General features: G+C 36.3%; 1 protein-coding gene across 1 annotated transcript; it reads right to left on the bottom strand.

Annotated features, from left to right (window-relative positions):
- Positions 1 to 631: 631 nt before the first annotated feature.
- On the bottom strand, positions 632 to 16,936 carry LOC141902054 (large neutral amino acids transporter small subunit 1-like). Its single transcript, XM_074789695.1, has 11 exons — positions 16,745 to 16,936; positions 15,531 to 15,689; positions 15,227 to 15,362; positions 11,709 to 11,834; positions 10,406 to 10,505; positions 6,587 to 6,755; positions 6,366 to 6,469; positions 5,660 to 5,756; positions 4,859 to 5,008; positions 4,584 to 4,761; positions 632 to 4,426 (listed from the first exon to the last, which is right to left on the bottom strand). The coding sequence occupies exons 1-11, from the start codon at positions 16,934 to 16,936 to the stop codon at positions 4,371 to 4,373; spliced, it is 1,467 nt and encodes a 488-aa protein (XP_074645796.1). The 3' UTR covers positions 632 to 4,370.
- Positions 16,937 to 17,255: the final 319 nt, after the last annotated feature.

Here is a 17,255-nt window from a genome sequence, read left to right as displayed (position 1 = left end):
AGTCAGATATGGTTTTGTACAGTTTTCTTTTGTCTAAATGCTACATCTGATAGTTCTTCTTTCTGAAATGGAAATTTTAGGATATTCAATACAAGACCAATGAATGAGCGGGAAGGTGCCGCAACAGCAAGTAGTAGCTGCTGGTTTCCCTTTTGACTTGAGGTTTTGACGATTTAGTCAGTGGCTTTGCATCATCCAAATTTGAGCCAACCTTAGCAGAAATCATTGCAATCTCATGTAACTGACATGGTAACAAACCATCAGAGCGATGAAAATGTGTAGTTCCACAGCATGGCCACTCTCATTTAACTTGCCTTTTTCCTGACATGCGTTTAGTTTTCCTTGACAGACTGCCAAGAATCCAATGAATTAACAGTCAAATATGTAAGACATAAGAGATGGTAACTGATTTTTTATGCGCAATCTCAACAAAAATTTCTCTGACTTCGCTTTTTTACAAAATTCTCTGAATTTTTTTCAAGAAAAGAAATTTCCCTGATTTCCAGATAAGTGGCCACCCTGTTCAACTGCATAATTTCCATGATATCTTCTTTTCTCCATGACCAGATGCGAAGAAAAACGACAAATAGTACATCATGTATGATATATATACTAATGTTTTATTATCCACGATGTCGATGTACAATGAATATATCACATTAATAGAACTACTGTACATTAAATCATACATCACAAAGTAACGGTACACACATTTCAATTATCTTAATTATGGCAAACAAAGAACATTAAAAGCTACATTCAAATTATACACATGCAGTCGAGTATGCGTAGGCAGCTAAGTAAGAAATAACTCGTCCTGTACCGAGAAGAAACCCAATAGAATATGATGAAAACATCGATGAATTTGTCATTGAACAAATGGATCATATGAGTGGCAAAGGACCTCGCATGATATTATAACACACAATAACCATCATTACCGTACATAGACACTAGGGTGCTTCCATGTTGAACTTAAGTTTTGGTCGATGAAGCAAGCAAAGATGTTAACTCAGTCCCCAACCATACGCATCCACCCTCAGTAGGTATTCGAGCCTGATGGCGTCGAGACTTAGCTTAACGCGACACTCAAAGTTGGATAAAATCCAGAGGAGATCTGTACTCTAATATCAATATCATATAATTTTCACTTTAGATATTTCTGATCACGGTACATAGAACTTCTTAGCATACAAATATCAGTTTCATCAGTACATGCATTTTGTCCATACCACATACACTCGAGTATGAACTTGTAACACATTTTTTTAAAAAAGTTTTTATGGCGAGCATTCTTTACCCTGGTCAGATAGAGATCATTCGTACATATCATTATCAACCCAAGGCTATTATATTCACAATGGAGCAATCAGAAATATTTCAGTTTTCCAGTAACCGTGTTTCAGTTGAGACTAGTGAAGCTTACTTGGTATACTGGTAACTACAGTACGTACTAATAGCAAGTGGTACTTTAACAGGCAAGGTAAACATCCTGTTATTGGGTGTAACACTGTTGTTGTACTTATATGACATTTTTACATAAACGCATCTTAAAGGAATACATCATAAGATAAATTCTGCAGGTCCAACATGGTTCTCATACAATGGCCCTGCATCGGTCAAATGACATGAGTGCTCAGTCATGGTTACCTTGGCAGAATTTTAGCCCGGCGTAGTTTTCTTGCAATCCAAAATCCAACTAAGTAAGACTCAACATGTAGAGCCTCCAGATAGCAAGGAAAAAGCAGCTTTGAAATATTACAGAAAAATGCATTCACTTAATATATCATTCATTTTTAGACTTTTAATGTACCATGTTTGAGACTTATCCTAGATTTAAGCCCATTTTTACTATAGTTTGAATCCTAAAACCACAACCTAAAGACATTTACCAACTACATTCAATTTCTGAGTGTTTGAAATTGGAAGACAGATTTACATACAATCTAATCAAAATAGCAAAACAAGAATGGTAAATTTGAAGAATTTGATAGACTGGACTTGAAACAAGAAAAAACAAAATGTACTCAAATAAAATTTACTTCATATAAAATACAAATCTATACCTTTTAGTTATTTGAAGCTAAGAATATATACGTACCATTAAAACATTGTCCCATAGTTGATTTAGGCAATATATACCATGTAAACTGTACTAGAAAAGACAATATTTCTTTTCCATTGTAAATATGTGAGATTGACAGGAAACATTTTTATTTGTAAAATAGTAAATTATTGGCTTTCATACACTGATATTGCTTTAAAATCTAAAATAACTGACCACGATGAAGTAACCACAGTTTGGTAATCTACTACAATAATTTGTCAAAACAATTTCACAATCATAATTCCGTTGTTTAGATGAGACAACCTTGAAACCCCATGGTACAGATACAACATAAATGAGGAGATACATGCATGTAAAACAATCTTATAAGAAAGAAGAATACTATAACATATTAATGCTAGGTACAGTCATAGACACACCTGACATTTTGTAAGCCATTTATTATTATACTAACTGACAAAAACATAAGCAGCATCAGTAAATTTTTGAAAGTAATTGTAAATTGCTTGAATTTATCTTCGAAAGATTACTTAACCTTAAGAAACGTCAATTCTTTTTATTCAGAAAGACCTGATACCGATTCAGCATCATTATCATTGATCACATCAACTATTTATTATAAGTACGCTACACTTCTTTTGATCAACTAACATAATTAAAGGAGTTCAAAATTTTAAAGACAAGGCGCAGTTTTGAAAGGTCAAGGTTGCAGAAAATCCCTTAAGGTAGTTTTAGGATAGTGCCGACTATAATTTAAGCGAGGTAATGATCCATATAAATTTATTGCAATAAATATCATCGCAGCAGGGGCCGGTGGAAGCAAGTCGACTGACGCCACAAGGCGTTAACTACGAGAAAGATTCATGCCAATTTTTTTCAAGGGGCTCAAGGGTCTTCCTCGCAGAAATCTTTTTTAAATGGTTGGATTTTGAAGGCTCTGGGGCTATTTGAGACTGATAATTTTCCAGTATCATGATTCAGGTCGATCGAGACACTTCATTTACAAATGTTACGGATTATAATGTTGTAGACGCAGTTGTTTCATAGTTGATCACAAGTACATTTTCAAAAATATAATCATCGGCAAAATCATCGGCCCGCCCCTGCATAGGCATATGTCTTTAACATTTATTAACTTAACACATATATTATCATCATAACACACTTATACTATCAGCGTAACAACTTTGTGACCAGGTTATTCTTACAAAGTTGGCATTGATTGATAAGAGTCTAAAATGAAATCTTTGAATTTTAGCTCAAAGAAAATTCCTATATCTCAAAAGCTATATCTTGATTCAAGGCACAGCAGAAACATTTATCGAATGGAACTAGTTCAATTTGTGAAGTTCCACAGCAGGATCGAAGCATAGCTAGAAATCCTATCACCAATAATCTAGCACGCTATCATACTTATAAATACCTGTAGTATGAAAGTTCGCTCGGTGCAATAATCTTCTTTAAAAAAATTATCAACTCATTCAAAAATATGATTATCACATAAATACACACGATCATATAAACATTCCATTTATTACAATATGTTGGCTCATTCCCCTGGCATAATACATTCGCATAACCCTCACATAAGTTAACCTAGGTAAAATTGATCTTGGCATAAATATTTGAAAATGAATATCGTTGTCACTCGCAATTATTTCTTAAAGTATATATCAACATACATGGCAGGCTTATTGGGTAACTTTTTAGAGCTTTGACTTGAAACTCAAAATAGCGACGGAAAAGGTGCTCTTCCAGAAAAAATAAGATGTGAATGAATGAGATTCCTTTGTTTCATTATCATTGATAATCACCCGGTTCGTTGAACTCTATACTACAGATGAATGATTCGAAACCAAATATAATTCCTACTAACAAATCTTGTATGTGTCAGTTACTGCTATATTATGCAAGATGAGAATCTTTTACAAACATATGAAATAGACTGCCACATGCATTTTCTTCGAAAAAATCTTCACCTATAGATTTTAAATGCATCATTTCAATCACGTAATGCTCCGCGGACAAGGTACATGTATATGCAAAGTTTGGAAACAAGACATACAAAGCATCGATGAAAAAAGCTCTTTAGCCCGAAATCCTGAGCACGGAATCAGTAGTTGATAAAGGCACCTTGACATATCATAATCCTGAATGTTGACATCAGTAGGTCTTATAAAAATTGATGCCTTTTTTCCATTATGGGAGAAGACAGATCCGAATTTCAACTGACATTTTGCATTGCACATTCTTTACGTCTAGGTTGTATGTTGAGATGGTGCTTATGATGATATACCGGTCTCTAATCTTCTTGAGGAACTACCAGTAACAATTGCTGTAATCTTTTTGTCGCTTTATCTGAAAGTTCACAAAAAATAACATTCTCGGTTCAGCAAATTATCCATGCTATGGAATGCAGTCTTCTGGCAAATTCTTCAAGGGAGAAACAACAATTCTCACTTATTCTCAATATATCATGTACATTTGAATTTTCGATATTGTATAACAAACTTACCGACAAATCTAGTGAAGGCTTTCGGTTTTCGTTTCCAACTGACACCTAGCCAGTAAACAGGGATACCAGAGCATATTATTAGTAGGCCAATTCCAGTATCGCGTGGAGCAGCAAATAATGGAACTATCAGCAAGAACAGTACGGCTAACAGGAACAAAATCGGTATGATAAGCGGGTACTGCAACGAAAAAGTAATCAACATTAGAAACCTACAGACAATTCAAATGACGAGTCTCTCGTGATAATTAAGCTGGATTTAATGTTACAGTAATTACCTTAATTGGCCGTTTCATTTCTGGACGTTTGTATCTTAAATATACCATACCAGCGATCGACGCTCCGACTGACAGCCACTGCGCAAAACTCATATAGTTTAATAGCGCAAATATTTCACCCGATGTCAACATGATAAGAGACATCAAACCCTAAAAAAGGAAAAAGTAAAGTCGGTTTTTGGACATAAGGGTGAATTATCACACTGGTTGTTAAGTGGTTGCATGGATCAATGCTATACCATATTTCATATAGGAGGGTCAAATCCATGAAATCTAGCTTAACCCAGTAGGATGCTAGGTTTTTGGAACTAACTAGGCTAATAACCAGTATTCATAGCAGTAGCAGCACTAACTCCCTCTATTACCAATACATGGATACTAAGGAATATGATACATTCATGGTTTCAAAACATTTTTGATTAATCATGCATCCCAAAGGATGGAATTCATACACAAAATGCAAGCATAATTAACGCGTAGTGAATATCATGTGAAAATCTGTCACAGTCATTACACTGAATATCATCAAAACAGTCATTCTGAATGGTAATCACGGTCGTTAAGTATGCCCATAGGGTCTTCGGTTTCATGCTAGTACAAGTTTGTTCTCCTAGTTGAAAACGGCACGAAACTATCAAATGCAAATTTCAGGCATAGGGTTCTGCATGCAATCTATGACAATACTGTACTATCCGTTAGAAATTCATGCAGCAATGATCATTACAGGACCCAAGGCGAGTGATGCTGCACGTTAAGCAAGCCGGCAGCTCAAGTCCTCACTCCTGAATCCGAATGACTTACAGTGAACAGTAAGGCGGCCATCGGCGTGCAACGACGCACGTGGATCATGGCCAACGCGGCCGGCAAATGGCCCTCTCTAGCTCCGACGAAGAATAACCTGAAATATGTTCGATGAAATCGTTCATTAGTTGACACTTACAGTAAACAGCAGAGCCGGCATCGGAGTATAACGCCGTAGGTGAATCATTGACAAGAATCCAGGCAGATGACCTTCGCGTCCACCGACGAAAAATAGCCTGAAATAATTCCACGAACAAGCACATAGAGAATTATTATGATATTTTACAGTTGGTATAGACTGCTCGACATGTAGGTATAGTTAGTATTGTAACTCTTTTTTAGAGTTTTTTCAGTTTAACCCTTTCAGTGCGTCTACACCGCAGTGCGGTGAATAAATCAGTGATAGATTTTGCTAGTACACCGCACTGCGGTGTATTGATGTAATTAGTAATTATCTCTCTTGAAAAATGGCAGCACGTGTCAAACATAGTGAAATACTTGTAACTAACGATACACAGCGCCGCAGTGTAGGCGCACTATAGTGGTATTCCTGTTGTTCAACACACTAGGGTGGAATTTTTGATACAAATTGCCTCATTTAACCGGGCCTGAAATGAAACCTTCAGTAAACTACCTCCTTACTTGGTATCAACATGTAAATATTGACACTTGCACACACACGAGTCATCGAATTACCGGTACATACCTTCCTGAGGTAAACAGCAGACCGTTCACACTTCCGAAACAGGATAGCGATACAAAAACTGGTATTATCCATGCCATGAATGAGAACACTTTACCACCAAACGACTGTAAATTTTAAGGCATATACGTTAATCATAATCAAAATAATAGATACTGATATATATCTGCAGAATAGTGGGTTCTGATATTTTTAGAATAAATTCAATAGTATTTTATACTAACAACTGCCACTGCTGTTGATTCCATGATGTCATATTTGGACAATACGCTGAAGTAGGCTACATTTGCTAGACAGTAGATTGACGTCACGATCGGTATACTGATATAAATAGCTCGCGGTAGATTTACAAATGGATCTTTTAATTCTTCGGTAACAAAGTTGAGGAAATTCCTGAAAAGATACCATAAGGAATGAATGCAATTCTTTTTTTTGTAGCCTTTTCGTTCACAAGCTATTTGAAAATTGGGAGGATTCCCAATTTGCGTCTATCTTTTAGATACTTTTTTCTGTCGATGAGCACTAACGGACAGAAATTTATGGCGACATCATTTTTAGAAAAGCTGTGAAAATGCACAAAAATGGCGCCAACACGTGTTTGTAGTACATAACAGCTGTAGATTGGCTATAGCGGTATACAAAATCATATGCATACATCTGTCCACATGTTACTGTCCTGTTATGAAGCTATTCTTATCAATTCATTTGATAATAGTGTATAACGATTTAACATTTGATACAAGCCGCGTATTGGATGCCTTTTTTAGGTTAAATTGCAGGAACACCAGTGTTCCCCACTCATGGATGAGAAATAGGTGTAATGGCATGAAAATCCTCAACCTTTCCAAAACCATCCATCAAAACCTGAATACCAGTTCAGTTAATTTTGATTTTTGAACAGAGCAGTTTAGGGGCAATTTCCACAAATAGAAAACTGTAGATACAATTTAAACCTACTCAAAACTAAAGATTTTGTACGATTTCTATCAAAGGAAAAATATATCGTCATCACATAAGAATAAATATGTTGTATCTTGATAACACACTTCATAGTGTTATTGATAGACCTTATTGCATTCAAGCTTTCAGGCAGATCCAACCCATTTGGTTGTTATCCAATCTTATTTCTGCGCATCCTGAATAGTTACATACCTTTTTTCTCTATCCACAAACAGATTATAATGCTTTTTGCACGAACTTGTGCGTGTCTTAGACATGATAAAGCAAGCTTATCCATCAGGAATAATTATCAGACATAATTAAGATGGCTTTCTTAACATTAGTGGTCAGAAATCGAATCAGAAACTGCCTTGCAAGCGCAAGCACATTCCCGGACATCCCAATAAAAACCAAGCAATAACATTGGTTTCTTTTTTAATTGCTTTGGTTTTTCATCAGTTATTCACAAAAAATGAATCAATTCATTGGAGAAATCATTGCTTATGAAATAAATTCAATGTTACAGGCCAACATTTTTTTAATCAAAGATGGCCACCACATAGCCATCTTGGATGGTATATTGACTATTGATACATGAATACTACCTATACGTAATATATGAATACCCTACATAAACAAAAATCCAGTTACAGAGTAAAATGTACATTTTTCTAAGATTCCAAGAATATATAGCCACGGTGACTACTCAGCCATCTCGAATGCATTCATCGAATTCATCTTCATGCCACGCGAAACCACCTGACATGCAAATGTGACGATTTTATCTCAACAAGTTTTTGAGTTAACGATAAGATACGAGACGACCTTAATCATTCAGAAATAATTATCATTGACGTGAATTTGAAGATAAACTTGAGACAACACGAGATATGAAAATGTACTACTGTAAACTTTTGGATCAAATTACTCTCGACAATTTATTATCAAAACCAACACTAGACTGATTTATCTAATTCCTCCTGCGGCGCAGCGCTAAATTGATACATGAATCGCCCCAATTACGGAGGCATTCGCGATTATGATCAAAAACGCATAAATTTCACGATTCCATTTGTCATTTAAAAAAAAAAGCACAATTAACGTTGATGGCCTTCCCCGCGAAGCCGAACATAGTTTTTATAATCGCCAGTCATGTGATTCCTAATAGATGACAAGATTATAGAGATAAATCAGTTTTTGCGGTGTGACTGTGTTCAAGTCAAGCATACAAAAATGTGTGCAAGATAGGTCGATGTATTTTATAGCACATGACGATTTTCATATCAACAACGATTCAAATGAGTTAATATGGAAATCAATCCCACTACGAGAGACTAGAGTTCATACTAGCCGTGATCAACCATATGGTGATGATTTGGCCCGGGCCAAATTGGCACGGATCAGGTCCGAGTCAAATTTGGCCCATTTAGAGAGCTTGTTCACACGTAAACCACTCACTCCATACTAAACAACAATGCTTAAACTAAGTGAAGTAAGTCATATTTTCGGCCAAAAATGCTCGTGTGATTGCGGCTATCATCTGAGTTCTAAAATATGAAATGAATAAATCAACAAAGTCTTATCCTGTAACGTAGTTCAATCAGATTGCGTCACGAAGTCACGTTTCGCACCAGCTTACATATCACCTTGGATATTAAATATCACCTACACACTTAGCACCAGCTGGCATTCATTATATTGAAATAAACTGTATATCTTTGAAATTCAACAATGTCATATATGTATTACATCAGACTACTAGACTACAATGACCATACACATAGATTCTGTTGATGGCAGTTGGTTAACGAAAGAGAGAGAGTTCCTCAGAATTTGAGAAACTTTTAAAATGCCAGGTTCAATTGGCAATTCACTAGCTCATGATGGGCACGTTAACCAGGAGAGGTGCAATACATCTTATCAATCGGAAAACAATCATTAATCTTTCCTTCAAAAAAGTTTTAAGTGTCTAAACAAGAATTTGCGTAGCTTTCTAGACATGTTGCGAGAAAGATTACGCAGAATATTGTGAAACCTAACCGCATTGAAATGAAACATAAACCAACAACCTTGAGACGAAATTTTCAGAAAATCTTCCACAACAGCCTACTTTACCATACTTCAGCAAATGAAGGCAATTCGTCATTCATATCACTTCCACAACAATTCACTTAAGTGGTTAAACATTTTCTATATTACATGAGATATCATAAAACAAGAAGCCCTAAGGGCTTTAAGGGCTTTGATGTGGCTTTAAATATTATCACCCTAATTTTTTCTTACCCTCAGCTTTCAGAGTACCGTCGTATAAATGAAAATGTATTTCAAAAAGCTTTTTATACATAGGCTATAGCTCCTAAAAGGTTTGCACGTTAGTCTGGTGGCGATCACTGATCGAACCGTTTAAGGGATAGCCAGATAAGAACTAAGGGTCAACAAGTTGAATTGTTTTTCTTCGCCGTTTGATTTCCTTGCCAGACTCACTTTCGCAAATTCAACCAAAGTAAGTGTCGAAGACAGGATTGATATGTATTGACTTGTTCGTTCATGGTCAAAAACCGGCAGAGACGATTTGGCACAGGTGTGAACAGGTGTTCCTGGCCTAATATGGCATGGGCCAAAAATGCAAGCATTTGTTGGACACACTCTCGAATAAAGAAATGCACTTATTTGGCCTTTTGGAGGGTTTAACGAATAACGGAAAAAGCTGAACTATTTTAACAATCGGCAATAACCTATTGTGACTGGAATAATGTATGAAAGCATGACAATTTAACTTAGGTTTGTCATTCCACATAAGGTAGTCTTCAGTCTACTATGCTGAATAAAGTTTGAACATGCTTTCTTCTGTTTGTCTGGTTGTCTCAGAAGTGTGAAGTGTCATCCACAGTAAGGATGAAGAACTGCGGTTGAATATGTTCATTAGATTTATAGCACATGTTTTACAATGTAGTATAGTAATAGCAGAGTAGCCGCAGCTAAAATTCGGCTACATCAATTGTTCCAAATGATGTCGTTAAAGCAACAAAGCCACACGTTAAAAAACAATAATCAAATTTCAAGCTACAGCGAAGACTAATTGTACAAATAATAGCTCTACTTACCATCCAGCATAAGCAAATAATCCTGAGTAGAGGGCCAGCGATGCCTTTTTAACATCAGTTGTAGTACCCTCAAAAGCATTTTCAAAGTAGTGGGTATGTCCTACAAAATCATCAGGACAACATTTAGTTTAAAGGAACAAATCAAATAGGAGCTGCCCCTTTTGACTTGAGGTTTTGACGATTTAGTCAGTGGCTTTGCATCATCCAAATTAGAGCCAACCTTTGCAGAAATCATTGCAATCTCATGTAAAGCTAACATATTGGCCAATTTTTCAGTCCGTTTTTTTGCCATTTGGTACTAGACTATAGTCTGAATAATGGAGATCTTATTCAGAATGGATAAAACGGTCTACTGAACTGCACTTGCCATAAAACTAAGCTGAGCAAATTTGCCCTTTGTGGAATATTTCACGGTCTAGACAGATCTACAAAAACTAAGGTGGTCAGTTAAAATTTCAGTTGGTGGCTCATTGTGCAATATAAGATCTGTCCACCCACTCTGGTTGTCCATATACACGTATAACCCAGGAAGAAAGCCACTTAATATTTGGATGGATATATGAAAGCTGTGGGTACTGGAGTGTGTAATGGGTAGTGTAGTGTGATCTGTGTGCATTTGTGGCCAGCACACTTGTGGCCAGCACACAGATCACATTGTTCATTGGGGTTTGGTCCAGGACTCGCGAGATTTTCAACAACACGGTAGTAACGTGTAATAAATGATGACTTGAATTGCATGACTACCTACCACCCCTCATTATTGTTGGAAAACTAAACGTTCCGCACTGACTAAAAATTAGTAATAATAATTAATAACATTTTAGAAATGGCCAGAATTTTAACTTAGGTTCTATCTCATTTTTATTTTACAATTGCGATTGGTATAATTTTTTTTAAACGGCCGTTCAGGCTTCATGTTCCGTCTGCAATTCACTGCAAATAGTTACGCAACTACGCACATTTCAGTGTTTTTGCCATATCACATCATCAACTTATATTGTGCCTTAAAACCCTAACAGCCGAAATAATTGAAATGCACACACGATTTCTATCATTGAAAATTGAGAGAGTGGCCGTGTTTGTGTTCTGCTGCTTCGCCTAAATCCCGCGGGGTGGCGCCACCGCGCGGAGTGGGGCCAATACGTCTAGTTCCTTAGAGGAAACTTTTCCTTCATATGTTCTCATTCAGTGGATTTTTTTCCCATATTTTCAAGCAAAATGTTTCAGTTTATCACATATTAAATTTGTCAAAAGAATTTGGCATCGTCTCAGAATTCAAACTTTCTCCAACACCATTACTTACCCATACATATCATTACAAGCCCAGTTCCTATAAGTATTACCAATGCTAGTAATTTAGCAGCCGTGAACAGATCCTGAATTCGTGTCGCCCATCGCACGTTCATCGCATTTATAGCCGTTAGGATACCTGTTAATGATATGAAGAAATCTCAACCAGGGAACTTTAAGAACAGTGCCACAGGATAAATTCAAACTGCCATAAAAAACCTAAAAAAACTCCAACGCTATATTAATCCGTATCATACAAAATAAATGAGCGTCACTTCGCTACAAGGCATTTTCCTTTTTAAAAATCTTAAACATTTCATGAGGGGTAGCTAATTCTAGCAATGGATCCTATAGCCGCAATCACACACGCCATTTGGCCATTCATACAGGTGTCAAATGGGCCTGTGCCTGTTTAGCCTGCGCCAAATTAGTCCCGACCCAAAAAAATTTTTTAAAAACAGGCCAGAACCAAATTTCAGCACGGGTCAAAAAGTTGCGATTAACTTTGCTGATTAACTTTGCTTTGTCACGGCATTGTTTAGTATCAAGTGAACGTGCCCTCTTATTAGGCCTGATACGGGCCAATTTGGGCTGGACCAAATCAACTCTATATGATTGCGGATATTGTTTTCTTATTTGCAGAAAGATATTCGAACTCTGGATGACTCGTGAACCTCTATATACAACATCTTATTATATTCTTCAAGTAATTCTGAAATAAACATTCCGACAACTATTTGATGGATATATGTCTTGTGGTGTTCTAATAGAGAATGGGTTGAATTTCAGGTTCAAGAGGTTATTCTATAAATAAATGTACCGCTATTCAAGTTGTTCGAGGGTAACTTTGCATGTTCTCAAAGCATCTTCACTAAATTTTTGTCATGAGAAAGCGTGTAGTTGTAGTTAAAAATGGTATTAAATATCAGACTGGGACAAAATGGGCCTAGCTCGATACTGAATAGGCCATTACTTTTTTGTACTACCAAATGTCTTTAATAGGATTAAAATTCAGCTATTACCAGTGCCCACATAAATCACGAAACAAGGGAGGCGACTCTGATGCTTACAACTATTGCATCTCAGCTTTAGTATCAAACATAACACACATCCTACTTTTTAATTGATGTCTGGCTAAGTGATCTTTTTACATATATTATATATATAGCACTTGAAGCTATTCATATGCGGTAGTTTTTTTCATTTATGTCTACGTAATCCTTCCATATGATCAGTCTGAGCATTCAATTTGATAAATCTTAATGACCTCCCTATGACTCTATTATCAATCGGGGCGCACCAAATGACACCGAATTAGTTCATATTTCATAGCTCAGGTATCAGGTGGTGGAATATGCACACGAACAGACCTAGCATATCAGAAAAAAATCTGTCATTTTATCAAGCCTTACAATTATCATTTAACGGTAAGCAAATCGACCCATCTCGACTTGAAGAGGCATTTAGACAAATTTAGTTTGATAACAATGGCCTGTCTGGTTAGCCAGTGCAAGGGACAGATATACCCTCTTTATCAAGTACATCTGTAATAAGTATACATGGACTTTGAAGAACCATCTGCCCTGATATCAAAATATCTACTTTAATCATGACTTCATGAAACAACTGCGATAAATTCGAAATTTGGTATCGTTGTAGAAACTGATTTCATCATTCATATTTATATTTCAAATGTTTCATGAATGTACGTAAGAATATGTGATTAAGAGAACAACAAAGAGGTTTCGCCAACTTCATGATAGCAAGCTTTGGTAAATGCAAAATCCGAACCCCTGAAGACAAGACACGTTTACAGCAGGCAACCCAGAGAAAACCGAGTAGTAGGTGTCAATACCAGATAGATCAACACATACGCCAAGTAATTAGCATAGAAATTGAGGCCACAACAGTGATCGCATCAAATGCCAATATCCAATGGTCCAGACCTGATTGGTTTACATGACATATCAGAAAATCAGCCTCGGCATATGGCTCCTCATAAGCTATTGAATTTGAAGCTAAGATTTTTGTCGAAAGGAATGAAATACAAAGGTCCTCATATGGTTTTCGCAGTTAATTCGACAGTTCCTACTATCAAAGGAAGAAAATTTGTCTATAAGAAAGAACACATCAATGCTACGATTACCGTGTCATTTTGCATATCTTGTCAATACAGTAATCACTACAGAACGAACCACTTTGAGATTTTATCAAACCCGGATATTTAACAACCAAACTGAGGAAACATGACAAAACTACTTAAATTTGAACAACGATATCACTGATGTTTGTAAAACTAAGCCGTAATGATTTCAATGATTTTGGAAGGAAAACCCATATATCTATGTACAGATTTTTGTTGTAGGCTCGACATTTCATAAGTATCGCGGTATCCGAATCTAGAGTAATAATCGCAAGGAGTAATTAAGAATGGTTGTCCACAGAAATGTTGCTTCCTGGTTACTGGGTACCTGAATGAATGTTTATTGATTTTATTGATCATGATAGTATTGATATTGAGAAGGCTCAATTCAAGAAATCAATTGTTACTCACAGAGCAAATTCAGAGATTGTTTCCTTGAGATAAAGCAGATTTAAGAAAATAATCTACCAATTGTTCGACCAAGATTTTAACAGATTGTTAAAACGTACAATTATCAACGATAGTCCATGAGTAAATATTTCTTTAACGATAAGTATCTTTTAAAAAGGTAAACGGAACTAAAGTTGACAAATTCAGTGCCAAGTCCATGAGGTTATCAAAGGAATCTAGGTACACTGTGCTTAAACTTAGCGATTGATCTTTTAGTCTTGTGATTTTTAAAAGGCTCATTAAAAAATATAGATTATTTTGGTCCACTAATGCCCATAAACTGGTGAAAGCTTTTTGAAAATTGATTGAATTACTTTCGTGATATTTCAATTCATAAGTCAGGCAAGATAATAAACAATTTATTTATGTATAATCATATCAACACAACATAAGCCTATTGAGATTTTTTTTGTTTTGCTTTTGTCTATATAGTAAATCTCATAATAGGGGCCCTAGAAATGTTTTTGTTACAGTGTAAGAGTTAATAAGTGGGATGTGATAAAGGGACAATAGTTAGGAAATGCTACAATGGAAAAATTGCCTGCTATATTAAGTTCAAACAAAGGTTTTAGTTCTTACAGTCTGAATGTCTGTTTGAGCTATTCATTCATTAGGCCTACTCCAACATTACATGCCATTCACTATCTCCCGCATAATAGATCGACCAGACCATGGATCATAAACTCTTTTAACTAAAGTTTTTTTTCAAATTTAACTAATCAGTTAATCAATTGACTATTACCAAGTAGAAGCTCTTGACCATACATTCGTCTCCTAATGCTCTACACTAGCAGATAAATAACACATAGAGACAAATAGGCTTAGACCTGTTCATGCTTATTATAAATTAGTCACATTGTAGGGCCTTAAAGTGTACAACATCTAAGATCTGAGCTTTTGTTCAACTAAATCTTCTATTGTCAATGCCTAAAACTTACATATACACATTGCAGCTAGTAAGCGGGCAGCTATGTCTGGAGGATCACATCCAGGGAAAAATGGCACTAACGCGTAGTTGGCGAACACGAGGGCGACAATCGCTTGAGCTGTTGGTCTTATAACGATCAAATTCACCTGGACAAAAGATAAATCGAATGATAAGTTCAATTTGAAATTAACTTTCTTAAGAAAAGCGATAAAATGTTTTAGAAAATCAAACCTACGTGACGTTAACAGAAAAGGATACTGACTCGATAAAAGGATGAAATAATAAATGAATGAAAGAATCAAATAACAACTTACCCAAAGTTGTAAAAATGCTGGCAAACCGCCGAATGCTTCCATGATGTAAATGTAATCTCCACCGGAAGTCGTAATCGTTGTACCTAATTCGGCGTAACACAGAGCCCCGAGAAGGGACAGCGCGCCGCATACTGCCCAAATTATCAACGAAAATCCAACCTGAAACGACAGAAAAAAGTATTTTGGTCCTGAAGCTTTTCCATCAAAGGCCTGTGGAATCAGCTGCTTCCCAGAGAGCTCTAGTCTAAAACATCTCTGGAGATCTTCGGGGCCAACTTTTAAAATTGCTCTTTAGGCTTTTATCATGTGAAGCCCTGTGATCAGTTTTTAAATGCTGGATTATGCGCTGTATAAAACATTAATTATCATTATTAAAAGGTTTGTGGGGTCTATATTAAATTAGTCTACTGAAGTTGGTCGAGAAGTAAGCTCTTGGGAGCCAATATCCAATTCTAATCGGCCTACATTCTTTGTTATTGAAATATATTTGTAGGCCTAATAGAATTGGTTTTGTCCGTCGATTGCTGACTTGACCGTTTTTGCATCGACCATTGATGCTTGGAAAACTTAAGGAACTTTGCCCAAACTAACTAGCACAATTAAAAGAAAACTTTTAAATATTCATCCTTACTGCTGAGAAAATGAACAATTTTGGTGTGGCCTCAAATTAAGTAACTTTTAAACCACAAAGCAAGATTGATTATCTCCAATAATATTCGATTCCCTTCTACTGTACTGCTGAAGCTAGAGAGGTGATTGCATCATGCTAATGTGTAACAAGCTCTTGTAACAAGGATCGATTGACTTCAAAGCTGGTATCTTTTATATGGTTTGTTAGGCTCTGTTTGACCTTTGCCTATCCTTTATTCCTCCTGGTATAGAGAATGAGAATAAGAATAGGCCCATTCTTAACATTAAAGCAAATTTGCGTAGAACAATTTGTTGTAATTAACACAAACACTGATCATGGGGAATTATAAAATACCGGTCACTACGCCTACGCGCGGAGTATGTCCCAGCTATCTTATCTATTATTGTATGCCAAAAATAAATGTTGCGTGGAAACTTTGAATAATGCTGGCTTATTTGTAAAGTAGGCTATAGGGACTATTTAGATCTCCTATCAACTGAATTTTTCAAAATTATTGTAATTATTATATAATCAACTCAAATATCCTTAATTGAATTGTACTTTGGTTTGTTTGAACACTTACACTACCGGCTCCATCAAGAACTCCTTTCGGCGTCAAGAAAATCCCGGATCCGATGATTGTACCGACGACCAAAGCTACTCCATTGACCAGGGTGATTTTCGGTTTTAATCGCACGGCGTTTCCGTCGTGAACCGCAGAATCGGTAGCTGATTTTTTCGAATCACGCCGCTTCTCCACTGCGTCGCTCGCCATTTTGATGTGGACGATTCCCTCAATGGCGCGTGCATCTATTTACAACTGACGATGACGTAGATCGGCATTCAGCCAATCGATACAGTCGTTTGATGACCCACCCAAATTGCCACGATTTCATTGGTCGAGGTTTTTATGAATGAACTCCTCGCGGTAGCCATTCATTCGTGAATTACTATTTACTACGTTACTACGCACGCAATGGTTGGTGCGATTGCATCAGCCAAAATGTTTCTTAACTGAGCTCTTAAAGCGATGTATTTTTTATTGTGACCAAATCTTATCAATCAATGCTACAAATGAGCATATCAGGACGCGT

This window comes from Tubulanus polymorphus, chromosome 3 (genome assembly GCF_964204645.1).
Source record: "Tubulanus polymorphus chromosome 3, tnTubPoly1.2, whole genome shotgun sequence".
Taxonomy (NCBI): Eukaryota; Metazoa; Nemertea; class Palaeonemertea; order Tubulaniformes; family Tubulanidae; genus Tubulanus; species Tubulanus polymorphus.
Note: the sequence above shows the minus strand (reverse complement) of the source record. Positions and strands in the feature narration are given on the sequence as shown.

Bases quoted from the DNA above. Each gene is read 5' to 3' on its own strand.
- LOC141902054 (XM_074789695.1), bottom strand. From the start codon at position 16,936: ATGGCGAGCGACGCAGTGGAGAAGCGGCGTGATTCGAAAAAATCAGCT. The intron at 6,470-6,586 runs GTTAGTATAAAA...TAAAATTTACAG, and splicing joins AATCAACAGCAGTGGCAGTT to TCGTTTGGTGGTAAAGTGTT. The intron at 5,009-5,659 runs GTAAGTCATTCG...TTCCTTTTTTAG, and splicing joins TGGCCGCCTTACTGTTCACT to GGTTTGATGTCTCTTATCAT.